Consider the following 20,355-nt stretch of genomic DNA (forward strand, 5'->3'; position numbering starts at 1 on the left):
CCTAATTATGCAACCCTTAAACACAAAGGTACTACTCACGTGAGTAAGAGTGTCAGGAACAGGCGCTAAAAGTTGGCTGCCTTTTTGACTTATGGATTGTGGCTGCTCTTGTTTTATAGATTATACATGTTCCTTTGCTGATAGCTTTAAAAATGCTTTGTTAGTATCATAATATATCGAACCTAGGATTTTCTTGAAACTGTTTAATTCAATATATGGTCAAGAGGTTATTCAGGTACAAGCAAGTGCACTTTATGTAGTACAAAATGTTGCAGATCTTTTGTATGTAAAATGACTAAATAGGCCCTAAATAGCCAAACACTTACTATATTTTAACAGATAACAGGAAGTTAGTTCAGAATATCTTTCCGTTTAATCTTTAATTACTCATTACATAATTAACAGAAACTCGCAGACGAGGAAGGCATAATTACATTCTGTACCAAGAAAGGTTTATTGTTCAACAAAACTGTGATCAACTTAACTAATCTAAATAATGTTTTAAGTGGCAAAAATGTATCAACTAAAGAATTAAGATATTTAAAGAGTCATATTTAGTTGGTAATCATGATGCTTATCAGTAGTTGTGTTAGGTATTGTAAATGAATCAGGAAGAAAATTAAATGCTTTTCATGAAAATAATTTTCTTAATGGAGTAAGCCAATAGACCGATCTATCTAGAAAAATGTATAAAAACTAGTGACTTTGCAATAAAGCTATGATAGAACACTTTACTTCTGTACAATAACCATACAGCTGCAAGTTGCTTAACTTATTATAGCAACTATATACTTACTCTTTTATAATTCTAAAGTTACTGCATGCTTGGTTTATTACAGGAACTCCAAAGAGATTTAGAGATTGTATTATTATTGTAACTATAGAGTTACTAAATGCTTCATTTAAGAGAGTGTCAAACACTTTAAAAACCATTTTTATTTTAATTTGTAGGCATTTTATATGATTTGAGCATAATATTTTTATATTACATTCTATACGATAGCCTCTTAGACAAACAGGGAGTTAGATATCAAACTGCTTTGGTTTGTGCCTGCAGATTTTGGATCCACATTTATTTGTAGACACAAAACTGAATCCACTGATGATGATTTGTGTTCATGCTCAAGAGCTCTTGCCTTGGACCGCGACCCCTTGTACTAGGCACTGTACAAACACAGAACCAAACGAGCCTACAGTCTGTATAGAACAGGAAACAGCAGGTGGTACAGACAGACACATGGGGGAGTTCAAGGAAACAAGGAGAGAATATTAGTCAACATGATTGGCAGTGGCATCTCCACACACCAGTTGCTTAACTGTGTTTTCAAGTTTTTTGTAGGCATCACAGAAAAGGAGAATTTTAAGGAGGGTTGTGAAGCAGGATAATAAGGTAGTTTTGCAGATGCTTATTGGGAGCTCCTCCCAAGCATGAGGGGCAGCATGGGAGAAAACACAGGTGCTTGCTTGAAAACGGAGGCTGGCATGTGAAAATTGTATGTGATACTTATCCCCCGAGTTACCATAGTATACATATATGAGGACATACATTTGCTGGTGTACATACAGGGCTGATTGGACATAAGAGTCAACATCTCAGTAGTGAAAGAGAGATGATATGTTGGGGGGATAGGCTGTGAAGATCCTAGAAAGTGAAGAGAAATAGCTTATATTTGATGCAACTAAGAAAGGGGGAACCAGTAGAGGATGCAAAGAGAGGGATGACATCGTCAGTGTGATGGGCTAGGGAAATGATCTTTGTAACAGTATTTTAAATGGACATGAGTAGGGTAAGATTACAGTGTCAAGTCCAGAGAAAAGGATGTTGCAGTAATTGAGACGAGAGATGATGAGAGCCTGGATGAAATTTTTAACTGTATGGATGGATAGGAGAGGCCATATCTTAAAGATGTTGTTCAGAAGGAATCGGCAAGATTTATAGACAGCTTGAATGTGGGCACCTAGAGAGACAAATCCAAGTTGAAGATGATGCCTGGACAATGATCCTGAGCAACTAGTGTCTGTAGTGATCCTAAAAGGAGGTAGTGGGCAGATCTTTTGGCAGAACCATGTTGTACTTGACCTGATAGCTAGACTTCCACTAGGACAGTGACTCCCAAATTTTTTTCTGGTGAACTCTTTCACATAGCAAACCTCTGAGTGTGGCCCCCCCCCTTATAAGTTAAAATAGTTTTTTATATATTTAACACCATTATAAATGCTGGAGGCAAAGCGGGGTTTGGGGTGGAAGTTGACAGCTTGCGACCCCCCCATGTAATAACCTTGTGACCCTAGTTGAAAACCCTGGCACTAGGACATATCAGAGTGAGAGGCTGAGATTTTAGTTTGGGCAGAAGGAAATAGGTCTGCAGCAGAGTGGTAGATCTGTGAGTCACCAGCACAGAGATGGTAGTTGAATTCATGAATAAGATTACTCAGATGTAAGGTGTAGCAGGACAAGAGAATGGGGGACAGGCAGAAGGGAGGTTGGGGCAGTTTCTGGAGAGGCAAGTGGGCTCAAGGGTGTTTTGGGGATTTTTTTTAAGATGGGAGGGACTAGTGTGCGCTTGTAATACGAATATAAAGAGCTAGAGGAGAGTGAGAGTTTGAGGAGAAAAGTGAAAAGATGAGAATAGACACAAGGGTAATCAAGAGATGGGATGGGGTAATTGGAGCAAATGGAGAGGTTAGAGAGGGGAGCATTTGAGAAACATCTGTGTCTGTGATCGGAGAAGGAGGAGAGAGTTGCAGGAGGAAAAGGAAGAAGAGAAGAAGAGGCAGTGGGAAGGGGAAGGTCATGTGTTTATCAACTTTTTCTTGGAAGAAATCAGCAAGAATCTGTGTTGAGAGAGAAGTGGAGACAGGAGGAGGGGAAGGTTTGAGAACTGCATCAAATGTGACAAAAAGTTGTCTGGGATTAAGGGTATGGAATTCAATTAAGTTGGAGAAGTAGAATTGCTTAGTTAGGAAGATGGCAGAACTGGAAGGGAAGAGAATGAATTCATAGTAGAGGAAGTCAGCCTGGCCATAGGATTTCTACCAATAACACTGCAGCATAAGAGCAGGAAGTGAAGAGGCACATGTTGGGGGCAAGCCAGGAGTCAGGATTGGCAGGATGGATCTTGCAATGGGAGAGGGCCAAAAGAATCAAGCAGAGGAGAGGAAACCATGGAGAGGGTCAGCAACCATATCAGTGAAAGAAAGTAAGATAAGGCAGGAAGGAGAGGGCTTGGAGCAGATGAAGGGCTAAAGCCTGACTGAAAACGAGTTATGGTCACTATACATAAACATCATTAAAAATTCAGTTAATTGAAGTATGCATAAGATGGGATAGTAAAAAATATTTTAATAGACAGGGTATATATATATATATGATATATATGGCCTGTTTAATCCTTTACTAAATTATTTTCTAAATATATCTGTGTATATAGAACACAAAAGAGTGCAATGCAGGTCTTTCCAGAAAATAAACATAAAAAGATAATGTTAAAAATTGTTTTTGCTTTCATGGGTAGGTTATTGCAAAACCTATCCAAAATTGATGGACTAGATGATTGAATTACAAAAGTATTGTTGAAAAATGGGAGTGATTTTGTGCAGTCTAAGTTAAAATTTAAGGTCAGATCATCAGTGCATGAACAGAGATGTCTGCAACAACAAGAGAACAGACATATTTTTTCCATTTGCTTTGAAGTATAACTCTAAGTCATGCATTAAATTAACAATATTATCATAAAAACCAGAGTGCTAATTCTGTCCAATGCTGAAATTTGAAAAATGCTTTTCAGAATCATAACCCATACATGAAATGAACAAAATACTAACTGGGATGAGATTGTTAAATCAATTTAAATGCCTCAGCCAAATGATTTGTAGCAAAGTTGATTAGAGGAGATCATTGTTGGTGAGTTCAAGGCACAGCAATAAGACCCCCAGTTTTTAATGTGCAGAATTTCCATTGTAACCATATCAACAGAATTTGTTGTGGTCGTTCAGAATTGCATCATTTGAAGCCTTACTCATTCAGAATGATGAAGAGTGAAATTCGCTTCAGCCTGATTGAATAAATCAGGCTTTGTGCCACTGAAATGTAGACGGTTGGATTTCACCTCCTTAACCAAACCTGAGCCAACATCTAGGGTTGTAATATGTTTGTTCCTGCTTTTGGGCTGGTACTGTTGCTACAGATTCTGTGCTACTTGTACAGAGTGGTGAGATAGAGGAATCATATAAATAAAAAATTGCAGCTCCCCTGATTTGAGCCTATGGTAATGCCCCATGTCAGGCTGTCCAGGGATCTTTGTGCAGCCCTAATCTGGGTGTAAATAGAATGGAAGGCCTCATCTTGGCTCTGTACAGCAGAGGTGAATTTCATTGTCTCTCTGTGTGGATTTTGTTTTAGATCTCTTAAGAGAGGAATTTGGAAACTGATTGAATGGAAGCTGCTAACTTACCTTTGCTGGACGCTCACCTCAAGCCATATTTTCAAACATTAATATTATGTGATCATACAGTATAACTGTGCATACAGATTATAACAGACACATGTTTCTAGCCTCACTTTCCACAAAAAAGAGCAGCTGTTGCAGGAGGATATACCAGGTTACATATCTCTCTCTCTGGGTAAATGTTTCTGGCTAGAGTCAATTGGTGATCAGCTGCTCACCCATTTTACTTTGCTCCAGCAATGTCAAAAATTTAATTTGGGTTTGAACAATTTTTTTCATTGTAAATTGCCAGGGAGAAAAGATCATATTGAGATTTTAAAGAAGAAGTTGGGAAAGGATGGTGCAGGGCAAACTGTCTCTATTATATTTAGGGTCCTGCCAAATTCATGGCCATGAAAAATGCATCCCAGACTGTGAAATCTGGTCTTTTGGGAGTTGCAGGGTGTTCACAAGGTTATTTTAGGGGGGTTGTGATATTGCCACCCTTACTTCTGTGCTGCTTTCAGAGCTGGGCAGCAGAAGAGCGGCAGCAGTTGGCTGGGCCCCCAGCTCTCAAGGCAGTACCCTGCCAGCAGCAGTGTAGAAGTAGGGATGGCAATACCATACCTTGCCACCCTTACTTTTGCACTGCTGCTGGCAGCAGCTCTGCCTTTAGAGCTGGGCTCCCAGCCAGCAACTGCTGTTCTCCAGCTGCCCAGCTCTGAAGGCAGCGCTGCTGCCAGAAGCAGCACAGAAATAAGGGTAGCAATATCGCACCCCCCCCCGCTGCAATAACCTTGTGATCCCCCCCAATTCCTTTTTGGACCCCTACAATTACAATACCCTGAAATTTCAGATTTAAATAGCTGAAATCATGAAATTTATTATTTTAAAAATCCTATGACCATGAAATTGACCAAAATGGACTGTGAATTTGGTAGGGCCCAAATTATATCAGATGCCCATTTTAGGTGTGGTAGAGACAAGGAACACTAGGGACAGAAGAGAATATATTGAAAACAATTGAAACTCAAGACTACTCAGATGTTTCACCACAGAAGTTCCTCTTTTTACTTTAGACAGTTAATGTTGTGGTAGGGTATGTGAAAGTTAAGAGACACCTTTACATTGAATGAGGGAAATATGGATTTTCTATGTCCTTGCTCAGTTAAACATGAAGTTGTGCATTTCATCAGGCAAGGCTGGTAAAGCAGACTGTCAAGGTTCTTTCCCCACTCTGAACTTTAGGGTACAGATGTGGGGACCTGCATGGACACTGCTAAGATTAATTGCCAGCTTAGATCTGGTATCGCTGCCACCATCCCCCAAGCACTACTTTTTTCCCTGGGTAGTTTTGGGGGACTTCACCAATTCCCTGGTGAAGACAGATCCAAACCCCTTGGATCTTAAAACAAGGAGAAATTAACCATCCCCCCTTCTTCCCCCCCCCAATCCCTGGTGAGTCCAGATCCAATCCCCTTGGATCTAAAAACAAGGAAAAATCAATCAGGTATTAAGAAAAAGGCTTTTAATTAGAGAAAAGAAAGGTAAAAGAAAACCCTTTGGGGGAGAGTAGCATACCAGCTACTCTCACAGACAACAGATTCAAAACACAGAGGAGGTTCCCCTGGGCACAAATTTAGTTACACAAAAAAATACCCCAATACCCAATTTGATTCTACCTCTAACTGCATAAGACAGTTTACAAAGAAATAAACATAAACCTATTTATTCCTTTCTAAAACTTACTACTCTGATAAGAGGCTGGTTCCTTGATCTTTTTCACTCCGGCTGAAACTGAAACTCTAAACAAAGGAAAAACTTCCCTCCTTCCTTTTGAAACATCTTGTTCCCCCATTGGTTCCTCTGGTCAGGTGTTAGCTAGGCTAGGTGAACTTTTTAACCCTTTACAGATAAAAGAGGCATTAACCCTTAACCATCTGTTTATGACACAGACAATCGTAAGTCAGTTGGTACAGGATCATTAATGTTATTGAGTGGTTTGATGAATACCAAACTGTAGGTAACTATTTTTTTCTTGGTACTTGGTTCAAGGGTTTGTATGGCTCCTAATAATGGGAATTCGTGGCTTTTGGCACCTTTTGTAACTACCCTTCTTTCTTACATGGGGTTTTTGTAGATGTGGTTTGGCTTATGCCCCAGTAACATGCAGTCTTGTCTTTATTTACACCCACTATACATATTTTATAAAACTGATTCTCATTCAGTAATACACAGTCCTATGATAGGCTTTCCCTTCTGAGTCCGTTTGCCAGTCCCCTAGGTGAACCCCTTTCAAGTAGCAAGCCCATGCCCCCACTTTTTTTTTGTCTGGGTCTCTGGATTGCATGTCCCTGATAGCCTGCTGTGATACCTAGCAAGACCAGGGAGTTTGGTACCTGTCAGAGTTTCCCTTTGTGAGTGTAAGTAGAGAGGCAAGTTCTTCAAAAACAAAGTGATTTATTTGGAAAAAAGTACACAGTGCTTAAAGAAAGGGATTTAAAATGCCAGAAACCTGCATGCATGTTGTCAATGCCAAGAGTGGGTAAGACCTGAGTAGACCTGAATTGGGCCTGGTGCCCCTCTGTTCTCCCTGAGCACCAAGTTGCAGCTTGCTTATTGCTCACCCTGACTCCCAGTCTGTCTCTTTGTTTGCCTGAAGCCATTGACAGCTCTCCCCCCACCCAAGGTCTCAATAGGGTAGATCTTTTAACAGATTGATGTCTTTTGATCTCCAGATTGTTTGCCTTGGCAAGCATCCTGTCACTAGTGTTGGGTCTCAGGAGTCCCATTTCATAGCTGTAAACCTGGTTATTCTGTTTGAAGGGAAGCTCCTTATCTAGGCTATTGTTTTACCTTTTCTACCTGGTTCCTTTAACAATCCCTTTTTATCTAATGATGGATTCAGGCAGGGTAATATTACAGGTCCTCAATTTTGGACCAAGAGGGAGAGAGCAAGTTCCAGAGTCCTCAGACCCTCCCTCTATCTGATATTGAGGAGAATTCAACTCATGCACCTTTGCTGACTGTAATAATGGAAATAGGGCACAAAGGGAGAGGCAGGTTCTAAGCTGCCATTTAGGGCTCTATGTGTCCTAACCGATACCTGAAACTCCACCTGCAGTCCAATAGGCAACCAGAGTAGATCCATGAGCCCTAGTGTCATGTACTCCAATGAATAAGGAAGCAGCTGTACACTGCACCATTTTCAGTCTCTAAATGGTTTTAAGATGTTCCCCACATCTAATCTAATTGCAACAGTCTAATCTTGAGGTTATGAAGGCCTGGGTAACATTAACAAGTCCCACATCCAAAAGAAATGGTTACAACTTCCTAGCTCAGTAGTAGAAAGACAATTTGGTTACTGTAGTGCCAGGTTTACAATGGTGCCAGTGGCATCATGGAGCCCAGCCCATGCTCAGAAGGGGCCCCAGCCTGCTCTGCTTGCACTGTGCCCTGAGACCCTGCCAATCCACTTGCTCTTCTTGGCCTGCCCACTGGCCAGCCATGGGATCCTCTCTATCTCCTGACCCCACCTGCCAGCTTCTCTCTGCCCCCTGGCTAGATCCCAGTGCACCTCCGGCTCCAGGTAGTCTCTGCTTCCCACCACCTGTGGGGCCCCACCTGCCTCCCCGGAGCAGACTGGTGCAGAAGCCTGGCCAGTGTTGGCCAGTTGAAGGTGGAGGAGGAGTGTCATAAACAGATAGCTAAGGGTTAACGTCTCTTTCACCTGGAAAGAAGTAATCTGAACCACCTGACCAGAGGACCAATCAGGAAACAGGATTTTTTTCAACTCTGGGTGGAGGGAATTGTGTGTCTGAGTTCTTTGTCTTCTGCCTGTATGCTCTCTCGGATGAGAAGTTTTTCTATTTCCTGCTTTCTAATCTTCTGTTTCCCAGTTGTGAGTACCAAAGATCAGATAAGGGATTTATATGTTCTTTTTTATTTACATGTCTATAATTGCTGAAGTGCTTTGAATTGTATTCTTTTTGAATAAGGCTGTTTATTCATATTTCTTTTAAGCAATTGACCCTGTATTTGTCACCTTAATACAGAGAGACCATTTGTATGTATTTTTCTTTCTTTTTCTATAAAGCTTTCTTTTAAGACCTGTTGGAGTTTTCTTTAGTGGGGAACTTCAGGGAATTGGGTCTGCAGCTCACCAGGGAATTGGTGGGAGGAAGAAATCAGGGGGAGGTCTGTGTGTGTTAGATTTACTAGTCTGACTTTGCATTCCCTCTGGGTGAAGAGGAAAGTGCTTTTGTTTCCAGGACTGGAACTACAGAGGGTGGACTCCCTCTGCTTAGATTCACGGAGGTTGCTTCTGTGTATCTCTCCAGGAGCACCTGGAGGGGGGAAGGGAAAAGATTTCTTTCCCTTTGTTGTGAGACTCAAGGGTTTGGGTCTTGGGGTCCCCAGGGAAGGTTTTCGGGGGGACCAGAGTGCCCCAAAACACTCTAATTTTTTGGGTGGTGGCAGCAGTACCAGGTCCAAGCTGGTAACTAAGCTTGGAGGTTTTCATGCTAACCCCCATATTTTGGACGCTAAGGTCCAAATCTGGGACTAGGTTATGACAGGGAGAGAGTGGGGGACTTGGCTAGGCCCCTCCAGGAAAGGGGGCCCTGAGGGAGCCTGGCTGGGGCAGTCCCTGGCCTGGTGATTGCACCATGCCCGAGGGGCCTGAGCAATTCCCCATTCCAGGACCAGCCCTGGCGGCTCAGCCTGGCAGACAGTCGCCTTCCAGCAGGGCCAGTGAACCCGGAGTAGAGGGCGGGCCCAGGTTTCCTCCTTCCCCCCAAACTCCCTATCTGACACAGGAGGAGTTGACCTGGTCTGTGAGACACACCAGAGGGTAAGGTCTAATTTGGAAAGGGATTTGGCCTGTCTCTGACCCACTAGGTGGGACAACAGAGACGGCGGAGATTGTTTTCCCTTTCCCCCATGCTGGCCAGTGATGAGGTTATCTGAGTGAATGTCAGGTTTGTGCCACTAACAAAAGTGGCCAAACTGAGGACTGCCATGAACCTCTGAGGCAAGCAAATCTTCCAGAAAGCGCAGGATCCACCAAGGCAGAGGAGGAACTTTGTCACAGTGTGCATAGGAAACCTCAGAATGGATTGATACTGACTGCATTACAATAATTAGGGATGTATGCACACTAGCTGCAGAACGGGGAATCGCTGACCAGCTAGCACATGCCATTGATACAATAATCCAATTACTCTGTTACTCAGTTTGAATGCAGATTATAGCCACTGCAGTCAGTGAGTGTAGTTACTTGAGAGTTATACTAGTGTATAACTGACAACAGAATTTGGCACAATGCCTCCAGAATAGTTTGGCTCTGATCAAATTAAATACCCTGCCCCATGCACTAACGGTCATGTAATTAATTAATCAGAGAGCACTGCAGTCAATGTCCACATGAATGATGATGACTGATGTCCAAGAAGGAGAAGGCTGTAGGGGTCTAGGGTGAGACAGAATATGAGAAAAGGGAGCAGTGTGAAGCTGAAGAGAATGTAGAATAAATCCAGAGTCCCAGCCAGACATGGACAATGCAGACTTGTAATGTGGGAAGAACCTTGTTTTAGCAGCACTTTTGCAATGAATCATTGTAAGACTCTCTTTATTCTCTTTGAGATGGAGAGAGGCGAAGTGAGTACTTACATTAATCATATGAAATGTTTTCTCTGAATACTTTTGGCTGAACTCGCTGTCCTCTTTCATTGGCTGTCATGGTTATTCTACTGATTCACGTGATACCTGTTGAGGGGTGAAACCAAGCAGAACTGGAGCATGAAGTCTTCCCCCTCCATATTTTGGCTTCTGACACCTCTGCAGAAGAACAAACAGAAAAGGAAGAATAGGGGTAACGTTCATGCTGTGAGACTAATACCCAGTTTTTAAAAGGTATTTTGGCATTCTCTGCTCAGGGTTGCAAGGCCTAAGGCTCAGATCAGTGGTGGTTAGGACCCTAAATACTTTTGAGGCTTTCAACTTAAATGAATTAGACAGCTAAGTCCAGTTTTCAAAAGCTGAGGCACATACATCTCCCTGGTCGTCAATAGGACTTACTATCCTCAATGCTTAGTTCACTTTTGAAAATGGGACTTAGGCCACATTTACACTACAAAATTAAGTGGACCTAATTTACATTGGCATACAGCCACCACAGTAATTACATCACTTGTGCATGTTTCTGCTTTGCTCCTTGTATCGGCAGTACATGTCCTCCAGGAGCACTTGTGCAGATTGTCACTGTGTTGACCTAACTACATCGACCTTGACGCTATGCCACACATAGAGGTGGAGTTCTTAAGTCGGCATAGGGGGGCAGTTACGTCAGTTGGAGCGAAATTTAAGTGTTGACACTTCCATAGTTAGGTTGACATAAGCTCCTTATGTCAACCTAGCTCTGTAGTGCAGACTAGACCGTAGCCATCTAAGTCACATAGACCTTGCAGTAGTGAGTGGAGCAACACCTAATACCTTTTAAAACTCTGGGCCCAAGTGATTGAAGCTAGTTTTACAAAGACTGCCAATCTCTGATCACTTTCAAACATTTCCAGAATGGTTTCAGATTCATAGAGCTTTGGCTCAGTTCCTACAATACCATCCCCCCAAAATGTGTCATATCTTGACTCAAATATTTGTCAGTGTTTGCTCAAAATGAAGCAGAGGATTGGGAATTAAGGCTGGAACTGTATCAGCATTGAATTCTTAATACTATCCAGATTCCAACCTGGGAGGTTTTTCTGTCAGCCAGTCTTCCTAAGACTCAGAACATTTGTATCTTTTGCTATAGTGTGGTTTATTTAATTATGTACAGTACTCACTAAACCTACCTGTATTCTGGCATTCAATCAAGTAGGTTCTCCCTTTTTTAAAATTCCAGCCTTTGAAATACTAAGAATGATATGAAGAAAAAAAAATCCCATGCCCGCTTTTTTAAAATGAATTGAATTCTATTGTTTTACTTTATATGCATTTTTACTGTAGCTCTAAATCATTAAAATAAATTGCATCTTTTAAAGTCTTTAATTAAATTTTCCATCTTCCCACTCCCCCCACAGTATAATGAAGAACTTCACTATGTAGAACCGTGTTTGAATGGAACATTAGTACAAGCAGACAGAGCCAACAAAGAGGTAAGGAATGAGAGTAACAAAGCAAAAAGGATGTGATGCATATCACTGTATTATAATGATATTTTTAAAAATAACCAGATCCCATTATTAGAACTTATTACATTAATTGTTCTTGTCCCATTTAAAAATAGTCTGTTATGTGACTCCGCAGGTAAGAAAAAAATGTTCACTTGGTTACTTTGAGCAAATAAGCTTATTGGAATAATATATAAATAATTTCAATAGAAACTGCAAGCTATTAATAAAGTTTAGTCACTTTTTTTTTCAAATCACACCATACTGGTTTAAATTGCTTTAAATTATAACTGTCCCACTGTTCTCAAAATTTACATAGAATCAGATACCATATTTATACGCAAAGAGGAATGTTAAAACAAAAATCTTTAAACAAATGAAAGCAACGGTAGTTTCTCTATGTAACACTGAAGTTTCAGCCTTATGTGCCAGACTGTCAAAAATTATAATAATGGTGTTCTTCTAGAAAGTTCTCAAAACACTGTGCAAATTTCAAACATAATCCTTCAGTCATTTCTCAGGGAACATTTATTTTGACTTCAGTAAGAGTTTTATTTGAATAAAGACTGTGGGATCAGACACTGTATAGGATATTTTGCCTACCATCTTAATGTGTCCATCCCACACCAGCAAAGGTACACAATAATTCTTGGTAAGTGAAGGTAAAAAGAATTATGCCAATTGAAATTGTGCGGTTTTTTGTAGACAGGATGGTCAAAAGGAGCAAAACAATGGAAAATGGCCTGCAGCTAGTATGATGAAAAATCAAGCTAAATAATGGAAAGAGTGGAGGGTGGGGCAGATTCCAAACAGTGAAATCAGTCAGGCAATGGAACAGTCGATCTCAGAAGTGTTCATGTCTGTATCAATTTGTGTAAAATATACTATCCACAAGCAATAAAATTATTGCCTAAAACTTGTTTTTTGTGAGCTAGGCTGTGACTTTTTTGTTTTTCATTAAGGCCATTTTGACATCCACAGAAATTCAGCTGTGACTTCATTGATCATAATTTTTAAAGAAATAAAAGTTTTAACATTCTAGCCAAATATTTTCAAACTTTCTTCTAGATGGAGTAATAAGTGAAGGATTTAAAAGTGACATTAAACCTGTTAAATTCAAGGAATTAAAGCTTTGCTAAAGAAACTCTCAGAACTGCTATATTTAGACACCCATTCATAACAGAGAAGATGCAACAAGTACAATTAACCCGTTAAATGAGTGTCCAAAAAGTTTGCATAAATGATTTTAAGGGATTTGATTTTCAGAAAGTACTGAGCAGCCACCCTCTGAAAAATCAGATCCCTTTAAGGTATCTGAGGTTGGACATCCACTAATCACTTCTGAAAATCTTGGCCTATACCTTTTGGATTTTTGTTCCAAGTTGCTCTCAAGATACAATGTGACTTATTCATAGTAATATTTCAGGCCAGTTTGTTTCCAATCATTACCCTCATGTTTGCCCCAGATATTCCTTGTCCCTTTGAAATCAGAAAATGGGGAGAAAATGTGAGAACTGCCAAAAGACAAGAAGAGCTGAACCTTGCAAAAGGAAATTAAAACCAATAGTAAAAGATTCTTTAGTCATATAAGTTAAAAGAAAACAAAAGAAGAAGAGGGACCACTAACTAGTTAGGACAAGGGTGGGCAAACTATGGCCTAGAGGTCGCATCTGGCCCGTGGGACTGTCCTGCCAGGCCCCCGAGCTCCTGGCCCAGGAGGCTAGCCCCTGGCCCCTCCCCTGCTATCCCCTCTCCCCAACAGCCTCAGCTCACTCGGTCTGCCGCTGGCGCAATGCTCTGGGCGGCGGGGCTGTGAACTCTTGGGGCAATGCAGCTACAGAGCCCAGCCTGATCCGATGCTCTGTGCTGTGTGGTGGTGGCGGCGGCAGCGTGGCCTGGCTCCAGCCAGGCGACGCGGCTGTAGCGCCACCAGTGCTCCAGGCAGCTCAGTAAGGGGGCAGGAAGCATGAGGGGTTGGATAGAGGGCAGGGGAGTTTGGGGTGGTGGTCAGGGGGCGGGGATGTGGATGGTGGTCGGGGGGAGCAGGGGTTGAATGGGGGCAGTCAGGAAGTCGGGGGAGGGAGGTTGGATGAGGCGGCAGGGGTTCCAAGGGCAGTCAGAGGACAGGGAGAAGGGGTGGTTGGATAGGGCAGGGGTCCCGGGGGAGCCATCAGGAATGAGAGGAGGGGTTGGATGGGGCAGCGGGGGTCGAGGGGACAGGGAGTGGGGTTTGTAGATGGCGCAGGGATCCCAGAGGGACTGTCAGAGAATAGGGGTGGATGTGGATATTGGGCAGGAGTCCCGGGGGGCGCAGCTAGGAGGTGGGGCTGGGACACAACCCCCTCCCCTAAGCAGCCCTCCATACAATATAGGAAACCTGATGCGGCCCTCAGGCCAAAAAGTTTGCTTGCCCCTGAGTTAGGATGTGGTGGAGGTTAAAGATAATCTAGGTATAGGCCAACACCTAAATGAATACTTTGCCTCAGTTTTTAAAAAGAGTAATAAGGAGCTTGGGGATAGTGGCTGGGTGGCTAATGAGAATGAGGCTATGGAAGTAGAAATTACCAAATTTCAGGTGGAAGCCAAACTCAGATAGTTTAATGGGACCAGCTCAGGGGGTCTGGATACTCTCCATCCAATAATATTAAAGGGATTTGCACATGAAATTGCAAGCCTAATAGCAAGGATTTTTAATGAATTCATAAAGTTGAGGGTCACACCCTATGACTGGAGAATTGCAAAACTAGTACCTTTTATTCAAGAAAGGAAGAAAAGTGATTCAGGAAATGACAAGCCTGTTGTTTTGACCTCAATTGTATGCAAGGAGTTAGAACAAACTTGGAAAGAGTGAGTAGTTAAGGGACATAGAGGTAAAGGATAATTGGGAATAAAATACAACATGGTTTTACGAAAGGTAAATCATACCAGACCAAATTGATCTCTTATAGAAGATAACTGATTTTCTAGACAAAGGAAATGCAGCAGATCTAATCTATGTGGATTTCAGTAAAGCATTTGATACAGTTCCACATGGGAAATTACTGGTTAAATTGGAGAAGATGGGAATTAATATGAGAATTGAAAAGTGGGTAGAGAACTGTTTAAAGGGGAAACTATAACAGGTCACGCTAAAAGGTGAACTGTCAGACTGGACAGAGGTACTGGTGATGTTCCTCAAGGATTGATCTTGAGATAAACCTTATTTAACTTTTTCATTAATGATCTTGGCACAAAAAGTGAGACTATGTTAGTAAAATTTGTGGATGGCACACAGAAGGTATCACACAAGAAGATTTAGATAACATTGAAAACTGAAGTAATAGAAATGGGATGAAATTTAATAATGCAAAGTCATCCTTTTAAGAACTAACAAGATTTTTTTCTATAAACTGGGGATATGCTAGTTGGAAGCAATAAAGGAGAAAAAAGATCTGGGTGTATTGGACAGTCACAGGATGACTATAAACTGCCAATGTGATGCAGCCATGAAAAAGACTAATGCAATCCTAGGGTACATCAGGTGAGGTATTTCCAGTAGAGACAGGAAGTATTATTACCATTATGCAAGATGCTGGTGAGACCTCATCAGGAATACTGTGTGCAGTTATGGTCTCCCATGTTTAAGAAAGATAAAATTCAAACTGGAACAGGTGCAGAGAGGGGCTATCAGGATGATCAGAGGAATGGAGAACATACCTTACAAGAGGAGACTTAAGGAGCTTGGCTTGTTTAGCCTAACAAAATGAAGGCTGAGGGGAGATATGATAGCTCTCTGTAAATAAATCAGAGGGATAAACACCAGGGAATGACAGGAGTTCATAGAATCATAGAAGAGGGTTGGAAGAAACCTCAGGAGGTCATCTAGTCCAACCCCCTGCTCAAAGCAGGAACAACCCCAACTAAATCATCCCAGACAGGGCTTTGTCTTTAAGTTCTATGTTAGGGACTGATGTTGGCAGAAGAACAAATGGATATAAACTGGCCATCAATAAGTCTAGGATTAAAATTAGACAAAGGTTTCTATCCATCAGAGAAGTGAAGTTTTGGAACAGCCTTCCAAGGGAAATAGTGGGGCAAAAACTCTAACTTGTTTAAGACTCAGCTTGATACGTTTATGGAGGGGATAGTATGATGAGATTGCCTACAATGGCATATGACCCATCCATGACTGCTATTAGCAAATATCTCCAGTGGCCAGAAATGGGACATTAGAGAGGGAGGTATCTGACAGGTGTGTCTCACCCACATGCTCTAACTGATCACCATATTTGGCATCAGGAAGGAATTTTTCCCCGTTTGGAATGACAGAAACCTTGGTTGGTTTTGCCTTCCTCTGCAGCATTGGGCATGGATCACTTGTTGGCTTGAGCTCAAGTAAATAGTGAATTCTCTGTAACCTAAAGTCTTTAAATCAAGACAGGACTTCAGTAACTCAACCAGAGTTTATGGGTCCATTACAGGAGTAGATCTGTGGCCTGTGATGTGCAGGTCAGCCTAGATGACCATGATGGTCTCTTCTGGCCTTAAAGTCTAAGAGTCCCTGTATAAGGGGAAAACGGTGGCAATCTCAAATAACAGCATGCATCGACTACTGACCTAATTACAACAACTGCATTTAGTTTATTGGGAAATACATATTGAGTATCTCATTTGTACTGTATGTTTTAGATATTTTAAAGCTATTTTGTGTGTATTTTGGTACCTGTAGCTTTTGCAATGCAGTGGAAGGAGGCACTTCCTGGAAGGAATACAATTGTTTCTTCAGAAATATGGTGGAGTATCAAGTACAGTGCATGTGTATGTAGGATATGCACCAAATTGAAACAAAATTATCTATCCAACAGATAATGGCAAAAAAAAAATTGCCATTCAGTCTGCATCACCTATTCTGCTGTCTTGTTACAGTCACTGACCATGGTTGTTTAAAAGTGCAAATAGTTGCACAGAAATGGCTGGTTGGGAAGATATATCAGGAAATTGGGCATGACTGCGTGGTGGGTTTGTCCTAATATTTTTCTATCCCTTCTTTGTCATGTAACCTAACTATGCAGTGGATCATATCACCAGTGAAAGTGCAGAAAAATTGCCTGCTTTGTGACACTAGTTAATGTGTATTACATTACACATAATGGGTAAAATTTTCAAAAGTACTTCAAAAATCACTTACAAGCCTAAATGTCATTCAAAAAGCCTCAAAAGCTCTTTGAAACCCAAGTTCCTACATCCCAAGCAATTAGGTGCTTTTGAAAATTTTACCCAATATTTAAATATATGTGGTTCATCCCACCTGGTTTTGTATTTTGTAGTCTGTTCTATGCATGTAATTTCACTGTGCTCATTTTGATATTAGATTTGTTTAGAGCAATAATATATTCAACAAAAATTCTAATGTACTCAATTACTGTTAGATTAATGGGCTAAATTAATCAGATAATTAATTTGCGCAAAACATTTGGCCATTTCAGCTTGTGATTTGTTCATGAAGTGATCCCGATTTCTGCTAATGTATTTGCTATTTAAAAGTTATTGCAAATAGTTTGAATGAACAATTTTTAGTCTCAGTTATTCAGAAACTGTTTACTTATTTGATTGGTATGGGATTGATTGTGAAATGTTCACAAATACTATTTTTTCAACATTCAGTCAGCTCCAGTGTGCAGTGAGGAGATGCAAAGAATTCTTTTTGCTATCATCTGAGGCCTGGTCTACACTACGCGTTTAAACCGATTTTAGCAGCGTTAAACCGATTTCACAGCGCACCCGTCCACACTACGAGGCCCTTTATATCGATATAAAGGGCTCTTTAAATTGGTTTCTTTACTCCTTCCAACGAGAGGAGTAGCGCTGAAATCAGTATTACCATATTGGATTAGGGTTAGTGTGGCCGCAAATTGACGGTATTGGCCTCTGGGTGGTATCCCTCAGTGCACCACTGTGACCGCTCTGGATAGCAATCTGAACTCGGATGCACTGGTCAGGTAAACAGGAAAAGCCCCGCAAACTTTTGAATTACATTTCCTGTTTGCCCAGCGTCGAGCTCTGTTCAGCACGGGTGGCGATGCAGTCCCAAATCCAAAAAGAGCTCCAGCATGGACCGTACAGGAGATATTGGATCTGATCGCTGTATGGGGAGACAAATCTGTTCTGTCAGAGCTCCGTTACAGAAGATGAAATGCCAAAGCGTTTGAAAAAAAATCTCCAGGCTACACAGTGCTGAGTGACAAGCGTAACGGAAAGCCAAAGAATCAAATGGATGCTCATGGAGGGAGGGAGGGAGGGGTGTACTGAGGACTCCAGCTATCCAACAGTCCCCAGCAGTCTCTGAAAAGTATTTGCATTCTTGGCTGAGCTCCCAGTGCCTGTAGGTTCAAACACATTGTCCGGCGTGGTTCAGGGTATAGCTCGTCAATTTACTCCCTCCCCCCACCACGTGAAAGAAAAGGGAAAGAAATCGTTTCTTGACTTTTTTCAATGTCACCCTATATCTACTGAATGTTGGTGGTAGACGTGATGTTGCAGCAGTGAAGAGCAGTATCCGCTCTTCTTCCCTCCCCGGTGGCAGATGGTACAATATGACTGCTATCCGTCGTCACCATCAGCCCGTGAGTGCTGCTGGCTGGCCTCAGGTGAGGCTGGCCAGGGGCACCTGGGTAAAAATACACATCTGAAGAAGTGGGTATTCACCCACGAAAGCTCATGCTCCAAAACGTCTGTTAGTCTATAAGGTGCCACAGGATTCTTTGCTGCTTTTACAGATCCAGACTAACACGGCTACCCCTCTGATACTGGGTAAAAATAGGAATGATTCCTGGTCATTCCCAGTAGATGGTACAGAACGGCTGGTAACCGTTCTCATCATAGCAACTGTGTAAAGAAAAGATTCTGTCCTGCCTGGACTATCATAGCAGCAGGATGCTGGGCTCCTCTCCCCCGCACCGCTTAATGTCCTGCCTGGACTATCATAGCACCGGGAGGCTGCCTCCCCCTCATTTTATCTCACTAACAAGTTACTGTTTCTTATTCCTGCATTTTTTATAACTTCATGACACAAATGGGGGGGGGACACTGCCATGGTAGCCCAGGAAGGTTGGGGGAGGAAGGAAGCAATGGGTGGGGTTGTTGCAGGGGCACCCCCCGTGAATGGCATGCAGCTCATCATTTCTGCGGGATCTGACACAGAGCAGCTGTGCTCTCTGGTACACTGGTTCTCTAGTACACTTGCCCCATATTCTAGGCAGGACTGACTCTATTTTTAGAAACCATAAAGGAGGAATTGACTTGGGGAGTCATTCCCATTTTTGCCTTTGTGCCCCCGGCCGACCTCATCCAGGGGCACCCATGACAGCAGCAGACGGTACAGAATGACAGATAACCGTCTCTGCTATCATGTGAAAGCAAGGGAATGCTGCTGTGTAGCGCTGCAGTATCGCTTCTGTCAGCGGCATCAGGTAGACATACGGTGACAGTAAAAAAAAAAAAGCTGAACAGGCTCCATGGTTGCCGTGCTATGGCGTCTGCCAGGGCAATCCATTGCCAGGGAAAAAGGGCGCGAAATGATTGTCTGCCATTGTTTTCCCGGAGGAAGGAATGACTGACGACATTTACCCAGAACTACCCGCAACAATGATTTTTGCCCCATCAGGCACTGGGATCTCAACCCAGATTTCCAAGGGGCGAGAGAGACTGCAGGAACTATGGGATAGCTACGGAATAGCTACCCACAGTGAAACGCTCCAGAAATCGATGCTAGCCTTGGACCATGGACGCACACTGCCGAATTAATGTGCTTAGTGTGACCGCGTGCACTCAACTTTATACAATCTGTTTTACAAAACCAGTTTATGTAAAATCGGACTAATCCCGTGGTGTAGACGTACCCTGAGATAACTTGCAGAAAGAGGAGAAATTTTCAAGAAAGGAAGAAAAAAGCAATTTATCAGCCAGATGTCCCTCTATAATTAGCAAATACGGAGGAAAAAAGCTGTACATCAAAATTGTCTAATATCTGACATATCTAAACTAGCAGCTAATAAATTAGGTTAGAAAAGTGCATAAACAGTGTTTGTTTGAATCAAAATTCCTTTGATTTTCAAATGGCTGTTTGGTTTGACCATGATCACAACTTTATTTACTTGCATTGGAAAAGCTAGTCTCTCCTAAATTCAAACAAAATTTTATTTTTCATTGGAAGCAAATAATCAAATTGTAGCTTATTTTACTACAAAGCCTCCTCTAGCTTTCTTAGCAATTACAACTGTCACTTCCCTATCTGGCAAACTGCCTTTTTAATAGTTGCCTTGAACCAGTAGTTTACAAGCCTTATTTCCCCTTTAAAATCAAACTCTGCCTTGTAGCAGCTCTGCTACATTTGAAAGACTCTGAAAGTAGCTACTAAGCCTACTTTGATTTAGCTAAAAAGGTCAACTGTTGCTTGTCTTTCTGGCAGATAGAATTGCCTTTTAAGTACCTGATTGCAGCTGAGAAGCCCAACTGTCCCTACCACACACCTTGGAGGAGAGCACTGACAACACTTTTCAATCTGAGGTTCAGCCCCAGGCATGTTCAACAGAGCAAGCTCATCCTCTTCCCTTCTCCCACAGTGTTACTTGCCTGGCTCACATCCCTTAGGCCCAACCTCACCCCTTTTACTGGCAGCACAGTTTTGTGGAGAAGAGGTGTGAGTTTATGCATGAGCACGTTTGAGTTTTCGTGTGAGAGCGTGTGGATATTAAACTCATGCATGCTAGCATTTAAAAGTGGTA

The 20,355-nt window shown here is 42.0% G+C and overlaps 1 protein-coding gene across 7 annotated transcripts in view; it reads left to right on the forward strand.

The window, feature by feature from the left end:
• Positions 1–20,355, forward strand: part of CACNA2D3 (calcium voltage-gated channel auxiliary subunit alpha2delta 3) — an 828,400-nt gene that overhangs the window by 434,196 nt on the left and 373,849 nt on the right. For all 7 annotated transcript variants that reach the window (XR_004001243.1, XM_030569375.1, XM_030569373.1 and 4 more), the window contains one exon: positions 11,504–11,578. Coding sequence is in view for 6 of the 7 variants with exons in the window: in XM_030569375.1 (XP_030425235.1) it covers positions 11,504–11,578 (75 nt within the window). In the remaining variant the exon portion in view is untranslated. The remainder of the gene's footprint in view (positions 1–11,503; positions 11,579–20,355) is intronic.

This window comes from Gopherus evgoodei, chromosome 7, assembly GCF_007399415.2.
Source record: "Gopherus evgoodei ecotype Sinaloan lineage chromosome 7, rGopEvg1_v1.p, whole genome shotgun sequence".
Classification (NCBI taxonomy): Eukaryota; Metazoa; Chordata; order Testudines; family Testudinidae; genus Gopherus; species Gopherus evgoodei.